This window comes from Heloderma suspectum, chromosome 1, assembly GCF_057233095.1.
Source record: "Heloderma suspectum isolate Gila_16-S chromosome 1, 16-S_ref, whole genome shotgun sequence".
NCBI lineage: Eukaryota > Metazoa > Chordata > Lepidosauria > Squamata > Helodermatidae > Heloderma > Heloderma suspectum.
This window is the reverse complement of record NC_139458.1, coordinates 100,768,055-100,784,140: the sequence shown is the minus strand read 5'-3', so window position 1 is coordinate 100,784,140 and position 16,086 is coordinate 100,768,055. Positions and strand designations below refer to the sequence as shown.

Here is a 16,086-nt window from a genome sequence, read left to right as displayed (position 1 = left end):
CCCTCCCCGAGATTTCAACGGTGTGATTTAGACACTCTGGAGTCCATACGCGGCCCCCTGTCTTTACATTAACCCCTGCATGGGTTTCACAAAGTAATTCCGGGAGATGACACCCAGACGATATTTCCCACTCCTTATAGATATGTTAAAACGCACAGACAGTGCCATGCCCCCCGTCCTTCCTTCTACGACGGCAGAGACGCCATATTGGCTAGCGCCAAGCTGAATAGATATTGGAAGCTATTAACAAAAACCACGTTGGCTTTTACTTAGAGAAGGCTTTAACTGCCTTATAATTACATGACAAGCAGCAGAGGGAGGTGTTCAAGCCCGTTCGTCCCAGTGAGGCTTGCTGCGAGGGGGGAAGTTGATCTATTTTGAACTATGACAGGTGTCTGGGTATGTTCCAGAGCTCAAAATGGCTGTCTCCCACGTTTCCAGTAAAATAAACTAGTCCTGCATTTTCAGCTAGACGTACCTATCTCGACAAATGCGTTTGTAAGTGAATGCCTTCCGTTTCATACACTCCGATGTTTATAAAGCCCGGAAGAACGCTGAACAGCGCAATTCTATCCATGTCTACTTGAAAACTAAACCCACCACCCCGCGGTTAATGAGGCTTATGCTCAGGTAAGTGTGTATAGAATTGCAATTTTATGGACTCCTCTTCATGTTAAAAATTAGTGCTCAGATGAGGGGCTCACTATATTTCAATATGCCAAGGGGATGGGAATACGCAAGCGTTTAATTTCAGCCCAGATAAAAAGTCCCCTTTCTACTCATCTTGCCTGATTAATATTAAGGAAAACATGGATGGGTTTGAAGTGACACTCAATGGTTGTTTTGTCGTATTCACATAGTGGCTTGAACTCTTATTGATTAAAATGCACGACTATTTCTGGTGTTCATATGATGTGGTTCAATTCATTTTCGCTGGTCTTTCCATGGTAAATATTCCTCTTCCCAAAAAGGGGGGTGGGAGGAAGGAAATTTTGATTCGAAATTTGATTGAAACATTCTTTTTTTCTTTTTTCTTTCTTTTGTTCCAATGTTTTGTGTACCGAAGCTCCCATTGCTAGGAATTTCCCCCTCTTCAATCATTTTGAACTGATGACTTAACTCCTGTAAAGATGTACTGATTCATATCCAGTAAGGATGTACTGATTCGTATCCAGGAACAGGACTGAGTGCTTTTTAGGATCAGGATCATCTGCAAGCGTACCTTTATTCTCTACAACACAGGATGCTGAGTTAGATCCTGTACCAGTTGAGATAATTAACAGCATCCTAACCCACAGATTCCTTTGCTAGCTAATTTTGAGATTGCAAGTTATTTTTGCACTAGTGATGAAAACTGCCCTTCACTTCAAGAGCAGAGCAGGACAACAAATAACCAGTTCCAATTTCATCCAGGCAATATCAGAGATAGTAGAGAATATTTGATGTTTACATTGCCTGTTGGGGAATGCGGGAAAGCCTTGCCACTACTTATTTCTGCTTAGTTAGGAAGCAAAGCAGAGAAAGGCATGTCAAACGCTAAAGAGATAACTCCAATGTAAAATCAAGGGGAGAGAATTAGGCTTGCTTTTCTATCGATGACTTATTTCTATACCGAATGTGAAATTAAGCACTCCCAGAGCTAATTTGTCATGTTAATACAGTATCTGGCTTTTAAAAAACGATGAAATGTATAGTTCATACCATGTTATGTTTGAAAACAGATTTCTAAAGTTCTTGGGGGAAGACAGCGGTAATGGTCGATTGTAGTGCAAATCAACGTTTTGCTTGTAATTCGATTTCATCCCACTCCATGCATTCGATTGAAAGCAACATTAACGTGGATAGTGATGGTAAATACGTGGGTTGGGCTTTTTTTTTTTTTTTGGAGGGCAGGGGGATAAGACCCAACCCATACTATAGAAATCACTACATGCCTTTTGGATTATAAATCACTACAACCCTCGTTTTGTACAATTATATAAAAAAAAGTTGGACCAAGCTAATATTTTCAGTGAGCTAAGACTCACTGCAGTGAGTAGCTGCAGTGGTAGCTTTGCTCATTAAAAGCCAAAGGGTGACCTTCCTGTGCAGGCATTCGCCTACTACCCTGAGCACAGGGGAAGGTTGTGGTTGTTGTTGTTAGTATTAGCATTAAGATTAAAATTATGTTTTAAAACTAAATAATTACCAATGCCTTTCGTTTTGGATTTTGCATAATTCAGAGGAAAGACTGCAGTGTTATCACATTCCATTGGCATCCTCTTCAAATGAATTCAATATTTGCAGGGTTATGTGTATTTCTGTATATGAATAAAGTGATCGTTCAATAAGAGGACACAAATTTAATTTAATGTCTCCTTTAAGTCTCCCCTCTGCATGTGTGCTCCACATAGCCAGAAAGAAGACATTGGATTATCAATTATTTATGCATCTCCATGTTTTTCTTCATGTGAAAGGCCAGTACACAGGGGAACGGGGAATCCAAATCGAAAATTGTGCTTATTTGTCCTTTAGGAGGGAAATGGAGAAGGACTTCCTTATAAATGTGTTGTAAACTGAAAATGCAATACAAAATATGTGTGTGTGTGTGTGTGTGTGTGTGTATATTCAAATACAAGAAGCCTTTACTACATTGCTCTGAATGCTCAATTCTAACTACACAGAACTGAATGAAATAATAAATCACCTAACACTGGTGCGATTTTGAAGGCTGTGGTTCTAGAAACACCTTTGGAAGCAAATGCTATTGAAACCAATTGCATTTACTTAGGAATAGATGTGTTTAGAAGGGTGGTACATGTTCAAATAAAATTTCCAAACTGTTTTGGTACCAGCCTAGTTAGGAAAATCCAAAGACCACAAAAAAATTTATATATAGCTTCTAATGAGCTATTCAGCCAGATCTATATATGAAATTAACCTTGTAGTGAAGTCAGGAGCCTGAGCCTCTGCTTAAAAAGCTTCACATTATTTGTAGTAAAAATTCTTGCCCACTAAAAATTCCATTCCTTACCTGTAGAGTTGACCAAGCGATTTCCCAGCGAAATTTTTCAGCCCCTCCTTGCCAGGGGTCAGAACCTTTTGTTTTACCGACTCCATTCCTATAAAGGTTTTAACTGGCGTTCCCTCGGTTGACTGGGGCACTGTTACAAACAGTGATGCTGATTCATATTGGCTGCATGTCTAACTTTCCTCCATAAAATAGCTATTGGTATACATCCAGATAAAGAGATGTGCGCGTGTGGTTGAGTGGGTGCAGGGGTATGTGTGAGAGAGAGTGAGGGAGAGGGAGAGAGGGGAAGACTGACTCTGTGTACGTGTGTATGTGTGACTGTGGGTGAAGAGGAAAGAAAGAGCCAGCGCCAGCAAGAGGAGATGACTGAATGTCTACCTGCAGCCCACGGATTTATTAACAGAACAGAAGTTGCAAGACTCAACTAGAAGGTCTTCTTGGAAGTGCAGGGTCCACTAGCAAAAGGTGCAGGAGGAGCCATGGTTAGTTCAAAAAAGAGAAACACCTTGATTGAAAGTCCAGTGTGTAAATAAAATCCTGGCTTAGTGATGATTATTTTCCTACGTTTGGAATACGTAGAGGTAGAGAGTCATCAAATGCAGTAGATTTCAGAAGAGGATGCATACAAAACCTTCCCTGTTTCCACTTCAGATCTGTTTGGGTGAATCCCTGATCATTGCGCTACAAACTCTGGACAGGGACAGCGCTAGAATTTCATTACTTGTGTGCAACACATTAGTCACTTGCTCCAGTGCTGGAAAGAGTAATCTCAAGCAGACTTGGAGGTCACACGAAGCGCGAGTTGGCAGTCTTGTCCACCTCTCCTTCGCTCCCGCGTCTTCTGGAGCGATTTCAGCACCATAGACAGCGTCTTATGAACGCAGCGGGCTCCGGGTTGTTTTGAGCACCACGGAGAGCGCGATTGGAAGCTTTTCTTCCTCATCAATGTTCTAGGGAATTGGGCGGACTCATTACAATGAAGTCAATGAAGACTGGATGCCATGGAAACCAGAGCCGAGTCAAGGTCTCTCCATCTCCAGATTTTCCAGAGAGCAGTGTACTTCTCAAAGAAAACGGGGGGTGGGGTGGGGGGCTTAGGAGACGCTGACAATTAACTTTCGGATTCCCATGTCTGACTCCCGTTCCTGACGCATAGACTGACCCAGTTGCGCAGTGCAAGCACCATAGTGCATTTCAGCAGCATTTGCTGCAGTATAGCAAAATTAATTGAACACTTCCCGCCTAGAAAAGATGCCCTTTTAAGCAGTTACACGGGGCACACAGGCAAACAAAGCAGCAGATTCCCTGAGTTTTAGGGAAAGCTGTGATGCAAAGATGAACAGACCTTTACCTTGGATTATATATTTTCTATCTATTGATATAATTGGGAAATATGATGGAATATTTATCATATGAACCTAATGTTATGCAGGGTTGTATCCAGAGGCATCTGTCCACAAGCAAAATGGACACTGCCGGTGAAATAGATTCCCACTCTCTCTACAGCCCCCCCCCCCGCACCTTCAAATCTACTCCATAATGTTGTGGGGGGGGGAGTTATGGAATAGTTTTGAGGGTGGGGTACAGGGGAAGGAGCAGACGTCCACTCATGTGATGTTGGATGTAGCCTGTAAAGTTTATTCAATATGGACTAATTTTATACCCACCTTTGGTATATGTGTATTTCTGTATTATCACTGATTAATTACCAAATCCTTTATGTTCATATACAGTATGTCCAAACTGTCATGGCCATATTGGGCTTCTTGTACCCAAAATATAGTCCAACAATTTACTTTATGGTAGAAAAACTGTGATGGCTGTTAACCTGGAGAGATGGAAGGTGGCAGGGACAAAAATGCTAAAGGATACTGGAAGTTCTTATATTTTACACTTTATTCTTCAAAACAACTATTTTCTAATTTATTCTGATGGCATTTATATTGCAGTTTTATGAAAAGCAAGAATATGGTATAAATATGAGTATTCTGAATTTGGGTATTGGTCATTTTATTCATAACAAAAATATGGTATCAAGAAACATAATTACTCAACATAAATGTGCCCCTGTTGCTTATGCTCTCAATATATTGTTGTTCCTATGATTAAAACATTTTACTAAGGGTGCCCTCTAGTGGAAGGACAATGATGTTTGATCACACTTCCATTAATTTACTATTATGATATTGAGTTTGACCATTCACAGTATTTATCCCCTATGTAAAATGCTACATATAATTACATTAATGTAAAATATGTATCTAATAAAAAGATGGTGTCAAGTAAAACTATAATGTGTTATGTATTATGGCTTTTAAGTGGATGATTTTGTGAGGGTTTATTAATCGATAGACTTCTATAGCTTTATATGTTCTTGTGATTCATACAACTTCCTTGTTTGTGAATGTTCCATTTTAAGCACACACACATGCACACACACACACAAAATCTGAACATTGAAAGGGATAGTGTATAATTCTATTCAACTTATCCATATCCTTTATCTATACTTTAGGGCTATCACCTGATTTAAGACATCTATATTTATTGTATATTTTTAATTTATTAATCTGAATACATGTATGTATTAATAGAACAACTATCCTAAGGGGGGGGAAAACATGCTTTGTTTTTAGATAATACATGAACACATCACAATTGGCAACATTATAGAGGATGCATTCTCTTCTGAGTTTTAAGTTTAATGTACATTTATGTACAAGATGATTCTATGTACAAGATTATTGTTTATAATATTGTTTCAAAATGTAGTCTTATTTAGTTATATTGTAAGCCACTTTATGGAGGCTATTTGCCTGAAAAAAATGGATATAAATTCTTACATTACATTAAATAAATAAGTGCCAGAAAGGGGTGAATGCCTCTTCCGAGGGGTGTATGCCACCTGCAGTTGTTGTTGCGGTGCATACCTGTATTAAGAATTTTGTAAAAAATATTAAAATCTGCTGCATCATTAATTGAGGGCACCCTTTTAAGCAATGAAAAGATTTTAACAAATTAATCTAGATGATCAACTGATTGGACAGTATAGATGTGCCAAATACAAACAGTATCTTACTATTATTATTATTATTATTATTATTATTATTATTATTATTAAACACTATAACATCAGTGTACATGCAGATTTACAGAGTATCAGAGGCCCCTGGTCCAAGAACATTACAATTTATATTTAGATAGCAGGGGAGAAAAAAATAACAGGAGGTGAGGAAGGATATTATTTGTATATCATTGATTTCTAGCCATTCATAATATAGTGCCATAATCACAGAAGTGCTTGATTGTAAAAGACCATGGTTGCCTTACTGGCCTTGATCCCCTGGTTATTACAGCAGATGCCTAACACAGAGAAATTAAGTCAGTGGGAATCTTTTCCCATCTCCACACCACGCTTCATCCATTTAAGCTTCACCTATGTCCAGCTGCCATAAAAAGTGCAGGGCATAGTCAGTTAAAACAAAAAAACAAAGATGAAGCAACCTTCTAGCAATGTAATTGAAAAATCCACAATATTTTAATAAAATGGCTGCATTTTTACATACTACAGTGTCTTTTGCTAGAGTCACCAACAAGTTTGGAGGGAAGGGGTACCTTAGTGGTCTGTACTGCAGCAAGAATTTTGTATCAGGTCATGATGCAATAGCTACTGACTATGATATCGCTGCCACAGCTTTCAGCTATTGGTTGGAAGACGACAAATCTGCCTGAAAAGCAACCAACAGGAACGCAGTTCCCAAGGTAGCCTCAGAGTTACTGCAGAATGATACCACAGTGGAGAGACAGAAAAATGCTGCAGTTTGTCTTATGGGTGGCATCACTTTCCAGCAGAACACCCTGCATCCATGATTGATTCTGACTGCAGGAGCCATGAGGCAAGAACCCCATTCCATTCCTAGCAAGAATATGGATTTCATTTGCTATGAGACTTCACTTATATATTCCACTTGCTCCATTGCACTTTGCTTCTGTGCTCTTTGAAGGAAGGTATTTCTACAAGTTTAAGAATAAAGTCAGGAAGTAATTACAGCTGCAGTCCACTGCACAGGGAGTAAAACCCATTGAATGCAGGGGGGATTATGTCTGAGTATACGTGTATATGATTGCACTGCACAAGTTTGGGTGTCCACCTGATCGAGGGCTAGGAATCCCCACCCCCCAGGTTAGGCTGGCTAATGACCCGGTTTAGAGTTGCCACTGGCCCTGCTCCTGCACTTCTGATAACACAACCCAATGTGCAGGAATTTAGTATGTGATGTCCCCACCCAGCCCACCCTCATATAGTGATAGTGAGGAGAAATCTGCCTAATATAGCCATCTCAGGCTGCTCTTAAAAGAAGAGGAGCAGTAAAAAAATAATAAAAAATAATGGAAGGTTGAAACACTATGTAGGCAGGGCACAGCCTGTGAGGACAGGAGATTCATAGAGGATTCATGAGGACTACCTATCCAGTGGACCCAACCACATATGCTTCTTATCACTACGCCAGGGAAATGGCTTTCCCATTGTTGTCTGATGGGTTTGAGCTGATCCTCTTCCTAATAGCAGGAAGGGCATAATCCTATGCATGTTTAGACAGAAAGAAGTCCTACAACTCCCAGAATGCCCCTCTGAGCATGGCTGACAGGGGCATGCTGGGAGTTGTAGGATGTTTTTTCTGTCTAAACATGCATAGGATTTCACCCAAAGATGGTTTCCCCATTGACAATGAAAATTAAAGATGAAGATAAATTGATGGGGAAAGCTTTAGTTTCTCCATCTATTTGCCCTGTTGGGCAAGCCTTATTCCTGGCTATCAGTTATTTAATTTATTCATTTTTTTAAATGGCCATCTTTAAGAGTGGAACTCTCACATTATCTGCCCTTAGTCATCCTTTTCAATGGAGCGAGTTCATGCATTCAGTTGGAATGCAGGGAGTGTTGGACAAGCCATCTAGTGTTGGACATCTGCATGTGAATTAGCCCCTAGTTCCAGCATGTGGAAAGGAGAGAATGAAGTGGGTAAGGATAGGTTACTTAGGGCACAATTATATGGATGTTTAGACAGAAAAAAAGGCCTACAGTTCCCAGCATGCATGTCTAAATATGCATAGGATTGCACATGTACCCTTTTTTCAATGGTGTGGGAGCTTCACTGGATGGAATGCAAACTCAGTGCAGTTTGGCCACCCTTGCTAGATGCTACCAGTAATCAGATCCTTATCCCAGAACTTCCTCAAATTTCCGTTTTGCTGTTTGAGCTGGGTTGTTTGGATTAATCATTATTATAGTTGTAATTATAGTTTTTACAACAACAACAAGGTTTGAACAAAAGATAAAGATGAACATTGTCCTGCCTGCTGGTTTATGATTTCTGCATGATGCAATCTAAAATTAGAGAGAGAAAAGAGAAGGGGAGAAAAAACTCTCCAGAAATCTGGAGTTTCTCTTCCAGAAATCTCTTCCTACATACATCACCTTTTGATTTTCTGTTTGCAAATCTCAGCGAAACCATTCAAACATGCCCAAACATAAAATAACTCTGGATTCTGGAATGTACACGAAAAAAGTATTTGATTACAAGGAGTCATCATTGATCATCATTCATAAAAGCATTTCTTGTTTCTCTCCTTTGTTCTTAGCCTTAGGCTGCAGTCCTATACATGCCTACTTGGGAATAAGCCTCATTGAACTCAATGAGATTTACTTCTGAGTAGACATTATAGGATTGCTCTGAAAATGTCAGATGAAGTTGGAGTCTTCCTATTCATCTTCACACACACACACACACACACACACACACACTTTTTGTTTTGTTGAACAATTAAATGGGTCAGCGCTAGCATACATGTTTCTCTGAAGAAAGGAATTCATATATCTGAAGAAACAGAAATGAGCCAATGTTCTTTCCTCTCTGCAAGCTATAAAGTAACAAGAAGTGATGGTTTTATAAGGCTTGGACAGAGCTTGGGCAACAAAATGGTTATGTCTGCTACTTTGTTATATAGCTACTTAGAGTATATCTTTTGTCTCCCTATGGAAAATGTTTGAACAGCACATTGTTAAATGTGGATGCAGAAAAGTCATTGCTTTATATTAGGTCATCACTAATGAGCACATCAGTGCCTTGTATAAGAGTACAAGAGATCAGGATGTCAAGTATTTGCTAGCCCCAAACTGAGGTACAGCACGCTTTTGGACTCGGAAAGGGCCATGGTCCAAGGCTACCATGTTGCAACTGGGATTATTTGGTTTCTTCTCTGGCCATAGTTTCTTTGATCTTGGGATCACAGTTGGGAGAACCATGCATCCTAAAGTGGGAATGCGTAGTATCTGATTTCATTACACCAAAATGCAGTGTCAATCTACTCTTTCTTTCTTTCTTTCTTTCTTTCTTTCTTTTACCAACATGCTCTTGTTACATGATATAAGAAAAGAATCTTAAAGGTGGCCTAAAAACTATTTTAAATAGATAGATAGATGATAGATAGATGATAGATAGATAGATATTGAAACTGATTGGAAAAACACCAATTGCTCATTTAGATGGCCAGTTCACAAGCCATTCTCTGTGTGACCATTTACTTCTTTGTCCAATGTGGGGTGGGGGGATTGAATGGTGGTGGGGAGATGAGCACTAAGCACAAGGGGAATATGTCATCTAAATAATGTATTATGAGATGAGTATTACTAAGATTTTGTAATAGTAAAAATGGGGGGTAGGAGCAAGTGATTTCTGTCTTTCGATCTTCTTATACCAAGAAACTGGGGTGCTGAAAGGAAGGCAATGGATTTCCTGGAATTTAGCTCCAAGGGGCAATCCCTTAGCACAATGTCACCCATCAGATCCCCTTGTTGATTCTGCTTCCATATATAGATGTGCACAGAAATTTGGTCTACTTTATGCTTGTATAGTATTTATGACAAGAATATTAATTGTCATCTGCACTTTTCTGGTCACATTGCCAATGAATGTCATAAATCATATATAGTTGCCTTCACATCTGCTGCCAAGCATTACCTCCCAGAGGATCTAATACGATTACTCACCTGTTCTGGCTGTGTTACTTTTGCCCAGCTGGTCCTTCCCTCCCTTTCCTATAAACCAACCACTTGTTATCACATCCTCCTCTCTAGGGAAGGAGTTGCATTTTTAACCCATCCCAATGCAAGTAGAAGATGATACCTGGTTTAGATTTTACTTTCCCCTTATGCAGGTGGTGGGAAAACTTTACTGTGGCTATGCTACACTTGAAGGATATTGTTTAAAAGATCTGGGGCTGTATCTAGCACAGCCACTGTGCTAGTGGGAATGACTGCTAGTGCAACAGGAAACTACTACTAGCTAGCGTAACTGGAAACTAGCCATAACTTCTGCTTTTACACTGAGACAAGTCAGCCAAGCTCTGTTACAAGGCACCCCCAAATTCTGCTGTTTTTGGAAGAAGGGGCATGTATCTGGAAGGGGACTAGGGTAGTTTGGAAATGGAGAAGATCAGAAAAACAGGTTCTGCTAGGATGCCTTGCATGTCCCAAGTGGAACCTGCGGACTTCTTGCAAGCAACTTTCTGGCCAGCCATTTTGTTCTGATTTCCTTAATTCCTCAGTGTTAACACTTGTAAAATTCAGATCTCGCCTCAGGAAACAACCGCAGAAGGCCCCACCATGAAACAGTTTATGCTGGTTTCTAACTTTCTTTGTTTAAGCCAAATGGAAGAGAGAGAAAAAGAATTCAACATCTTTTTAAAGCTGTGAAACCCCGAAAACCCAATATTGTTCAAGCCCACATGCTTATGTGACTTTTCTGTCACTTTTGTTTAAGACAATCACCAACAACCCCTGATAGCTAGATATATTTATGCAGAAATACTATCCATCAACTCCCCACCCTTCCTCACACCACGGAAGCAAAGGGGAGCCCATTGGCTTCTTTCTTCCCTTAATGTCTGACACCTAAAAATCTATTGTCCAACATCCAATGAGCAAATCTCAGAGAAAGAACTTGTTTTTTTTGCTAAATCTTGAGAGGAGGGATAAAAAGAACAACCCAAATCCATGGATTTTACAGAGAGAGGGGGAGAGAAAAATCTTCCCATCCAGGAGGGACCCTTCACATTTTCTGCTCAGAAGTGCACCCTGCCCCCCTTTCCTTCCCTCTGTCTCCTCTTCTTTTCCAGAGAAGGAGCTCAACAGAACTTATCATTTCACAGATATGGAGAGGCAAATAGTTGCATTATCTTCTATTTTCTTTCTAAGTGGTCCATACTCCAAATAGTCCCTTTTCCTCCCTTTTTCCTAATATTCCACCCCACGCCAACTCCAAAAACCCTTGGCTCTGAGGCTTCCTGTTGCTTTTTGTCTCTCCATCCACTTTTTTCCAAAACCCCTGCATTTGCTCTAACCCCCTCCTCCAAAACTCTCTGGCAATCCCCCAAAGCAGTCTTCCCCCCTCAAATTATCCCTTGCAAAAACTTCTTTCTTCCTCCCACTCTCTTCCCCATTTTCCATGATCTGCCACACACGCACACACACGTGTGCACACACACACACATGCGCACGTGCATGCACACACACACATGCATGCACACACACGCGCATACACACACCTCACCAGGCGTTAAAACTGTGCTCTTTGATGTGTCCCACTTCCAGCACCCCCCTTTTTAAAAAAGGAAAGGAAAGGTTCCTCCTGTGCAAGCACCAGGTCATTACTGACCCCTAGAGGGACGCCACTTACGCTGGCGTTTTCCTGGCAGATTATAGCGGGGTGGTTTGCCATTGCCTTCTCCCGTCGTGGCTACCTTTCCCCCAGCAGCCTGGGTGCTCATTTTACCGACCTCGGAAGGATGGAAGGCTGAGTCGACCTGAGCCGGTTAGCTGGGACCCAGCTTCCGCTGGGATCGAACTCAGGTCGTGGGGAGAGGTTGCAATACTACTGCCTACCACTCTGCGCCACACGAGGCTCTACCCCCCTTTTTAACACACACCCAAATACACACCTTGCTAGAAAACTGTTCTCGTTTGCGCGCGCACACACACACGATTTTCTATACATCCAAGTGCACCTAGCTTTACTACTGACGTTACATGCATTATCTTTAACCTTCTCAGTGTTAATGCATGATTCCAATTCCCCTGACATATGTATGTATGATTTCCCTGATGTGTGATTTTAAATCATTGTAAATTCTTCTTTAATAAAACAAAGAATTGCTTCCAAGGACCTCATTGTGATCTGACTCTCAGGTTTTGGGGGAATCAGGTTTTCATAAATTCCCAGAGTTCAGTGCCAAAAGAACCCTCATATATGTGTCTGGTTTACATGTATAATATGCACACCCATGTAAATTAAATACTTCTTAACAGCTCATGGAAGGGAACTCCATTAAATTGCTCATGGAAGGGAACTCCATTAAATTGTCCCATTCTAGAAGCGGTAGATTTGACTAGTTTCCTGGGTTTCGCTAGCAAGTGTTAGCTTCCTGTTGCACTAATGGTCCTTCCTATGAGTGAAATGTATTTACCACTGGCAGATTGCCAGCATTGGATACTGCTCTTGCACTGTACACACTGTTCCCAGCATATATAGCGGCACACTCACATGGAAGCATTCACATGTAGAATAGCAAAGAGTCAGGGCTTTCCTTTGGTCTGCATATGGAGTAAACATTGTCCATTTTTAAACTGCTGCAAGGAAGTCATGAAACTGTGATTGTGCATACAGTTAATGGAGAAAATCTGGTAAATGTCGACAGTCAAATACAAATGTCAGTAAGTCCAGACAAAGTTTTGGATCCAGATTTGGTCATAATTAGAATAGACCCATTGCATTAAGGGGAGTTAAGTTATTCAAGACTAACTTCAATCCTGTTGATTTCAATAGGTCTACTCTAAGCATGACGGAGTCTGGATCTGACCCAATTTTTGCAACTGTTAGGATAACAGTAATTTATTCTCCATCGTGGTAGTAGAAAGAGGAGCAAATTCACCCAATTGCTGGTTTTAGCTACCAGTATCTAGGTAAGCTTTAATACTCTTCTAGAACTATCAGTTATTTTCCTAAACAAATTGATATAGGAATCAATGGGAAACAACCTATGATTTCAATGGGATAAGTATCAAGACTAGATATATTTTGGCTTTTGGTTTTCATGCTTGGAATTATAACTAAAGTGTGGGGAAATGGAAGCACAAAATTGACCCAGTTTTATAGCTGATACGGTGCCATTTGGAAGACCTACTTCTTTATAAGTCTCTTCTGTGTATTTGATCAGCTGTAGCCCAGAAATGTAATGTACATGTTTTATAATATGTGCTTCCCTTCCTCCTCCTCCTCCTCCTCCTCCTCCTCCTCCTCCTCCTCCTCCTCCTCCTCCTCCTCCTCTTCTTCTTCTTCTTCTTCTTCTTCTTCTTCTTCTTCTGTGGCTCCCCTATTTTTTTGGGGGTATTGTTATATCTCCCATTGAAATCAATGGGAGGGAAAAGACCTAATCCAGCCGGACAATGGTGCAGGTAAGGGGCCTAATCCTGGGGCCTCTAGCAGGAATGGAGGGGTTTTGGATCCAGCAGAGCATCCCCATCCCACTCTACCCTTTGAGGGCAAAGCCCTGCCAACTGTTGACAGGAACATGACCACCGGTGGATTTATACCCAAGGAACTTTCCATGTGTGTAACTGGGGCCACTGGGGTAGACAGGCTCCCTGCCAGTGGATCTCCTCTCCACAGGTGGTGGGGTACCTCAGCCCCTCTCAGATAGCCACCCCAAGGGCTTAGGTTCCCTCTGTTAAGTCTTTAGCATGCCGGAATCCCTAGATACAACTAGACTCATTTTGGGGTATGATATAGTGGCATTGTTTATTTGAAAAAATAAATGACTGAAGCCTATGCTAAAAAAATGGGCATTTGCCCATCTTTGCAGTGGATGATGAGAAACAAGCTGCTACGCAGGCTTTCGAGCACTATGGTTGCTGTGCCATCTAAAGCTCAGCTGAACCTGCTCCTGGCCTGGGTTAGCCTGTTCTGAATGGAAAGGCAAAATTGTATGTATGTATTTGTTCATTCACTAAATTTATATCCCAGGATGGCTGTTTTCCCATTCACTGGCTTGACATTAAGCAGCAGTACCATCAGCCCAGAGGGACTGCCACCAAGGTTTATTCACCACTCTGAACTGGCCAGACTGATAACAGGGACAAAACAGTCCAAACGTAGAACACCAATTCTGGCCCCTGTGCACTGCCTGCCTGTACGTTTCCGAGGCTGATTCAAGGTGCTGGTTTTGACCTACAAAGCCTTACATGGCTCAGACTTCAATACCTGATGGAGCGCCTCTCCTGGCATGAACCAACCTGTACGGTTCATTCATCATTTGAGGCCCTCCTCCAGGTGCCTCCTCTGAGGGAGGCTCAGAAGGTGGCAACAAGGGAGAGGGCCTTCTTGGTGGCACCCCCCCCCCAATTATGGGATGATCTCCCTGACAAGGTCCGCATGGTGCCAACATTGTTGTCTTTTTGGTGCCAGGTTAAGACTTTCCTCTTCTCTCAGGCATTTGGCAGCATATGATGAGGCCTTAATCAGGACTTGTCTTGTTGTTGACTGTTTAGAATTGTTTCACATACATGTGTGTCTCTGTGTGTGGTGTCTGTTGATACGTTTATATGTAAATGGATTTTTATAATGTAATTTTAAAGTTTTAATCATTGTAAACTGCCCAGAGAGCTTTGGCTATTGGGTGGTATAGAAATGCAACAAATGAAATGAAATGAAATAAATGAAATGAATTGGGAGATGGGTTGGGAGCAAACAACACCTTGCTGCTCCCCCTTCCCCTAAAACAGCCCTCCCCAACCTGGCACCCTTCTGAAGCACTGGACTGCGATTCCCATAATTGCAATTATTATTATTATTATCATCATCATCACCATCACAACCTGACATTTGTGATCCAACCTGCCACTGTCAATGACTCCCTTGTGTGTCTCAGTGTTTCTGGCAATTCATTTTATTTTGAAATGTATAATCTGCCTTTCAACACTTTCATTCTAGCAAGGTGACTCAGTGGAAAATTGTGTTAAAACCACGCAGAGAGCTTCAGCTAATGGGAGGTATAGAATTGTAATTAATTAATAAATGGAATGAAATGGAATGTACTGAAGGTAAACTGTTAAAAAAGATATTTAAGGTGGTAAGAATAGGATATAGGTATACACAAATAGTGCTGTGCTGAAAATTTCTCCCACGGTTTTTCTGATGTTTCTCATTCAAATAGATAGAAAAGAAATTGCTTTGAAAAGAAGTTCAATGCAGAAGAAAATTTCAGAGAAATGCTCATGGGTTGGGGTTGGGTTCCTTATGCTTACCTCACTTAGGAGGTGGCTGAGGAGTGCGTGTGAGTGTCCTGTTTTTCATTGTACTATCATCTCTGCGGCAGCCTGTAGCCTCCTCAGCTCTCTGCACATCAATTAAAGCCCAGGAGAAGACATCATGAGGTAATTCCTCCCATAGAGCTTTTTCAGATCAGGAAATGCAGGCAGTCTGGGAGGCTACAGGGCAATGGAGGGAATTACCCTGGAAAGTAAACACACACACAGCACCCTCAGCTGCCTCGCAGTGATTAGGTAAGCTCCAAAACACCATCAAAATAAATTATGAAATGCAGAACAATGGAAGTTTCTTTCATGCGGGGACAAAACTTTCAGGAAATCGGAGGACAGATTTTGGCACAGCACTACCCCCACCTCTTCCCTGGAGCTGAACCAAGACTGCCTCCCTTGCACCTGCATTGTGGTGGATGCAAAATGGGGGCCAGGCTGCCAACACAGTTGATGCTGTTGCACCTGTACTGGCACCCCCCCCACCACCAACCCTTAGGAACAAAGAAAGAAGTTGTGCCATGACATCTGCCAATGGTGAGGCCTGCCTGTGAGAAAGTGTTGAGAGTTTCTCCTTCTGGATAAATTTGGCCAAGTTCTACCCCTAATTTCTCCACCTGAAAGTAGGGTGGGGAATTTTGAGAGGCCATGTGTGCACAGCTCCACCACACCTATGTGCACACACAACATTTAAATGCAG

At 41.3% G+C, this 16,086-nt stretch overlaps 1 protein-coding gene across 1 annotated transcript in view; it reads right to left on the bottom strand.

Moving 5' to 3' along the window:
• Positions 1-3,099, bottom strand: part of SLC17A6 (solute carrier family 17 member 6) — a 69,764-nt gene extending 66,665 nt beyond the window's left edge. Inside the window, exon 1 of the mRNA XM_084828116.1 lies at positions 3,014-3,099. Coding sequence (XP_084684242.1) covers positions 3,014-3,099 — 86 coding nt within the window. The remainder of the gene's footprint in view (positions 1-3,013) is intronic.
• Between the last annotated feature and the right edge of the window lie 12,987 nt (positions 3,100-16,086).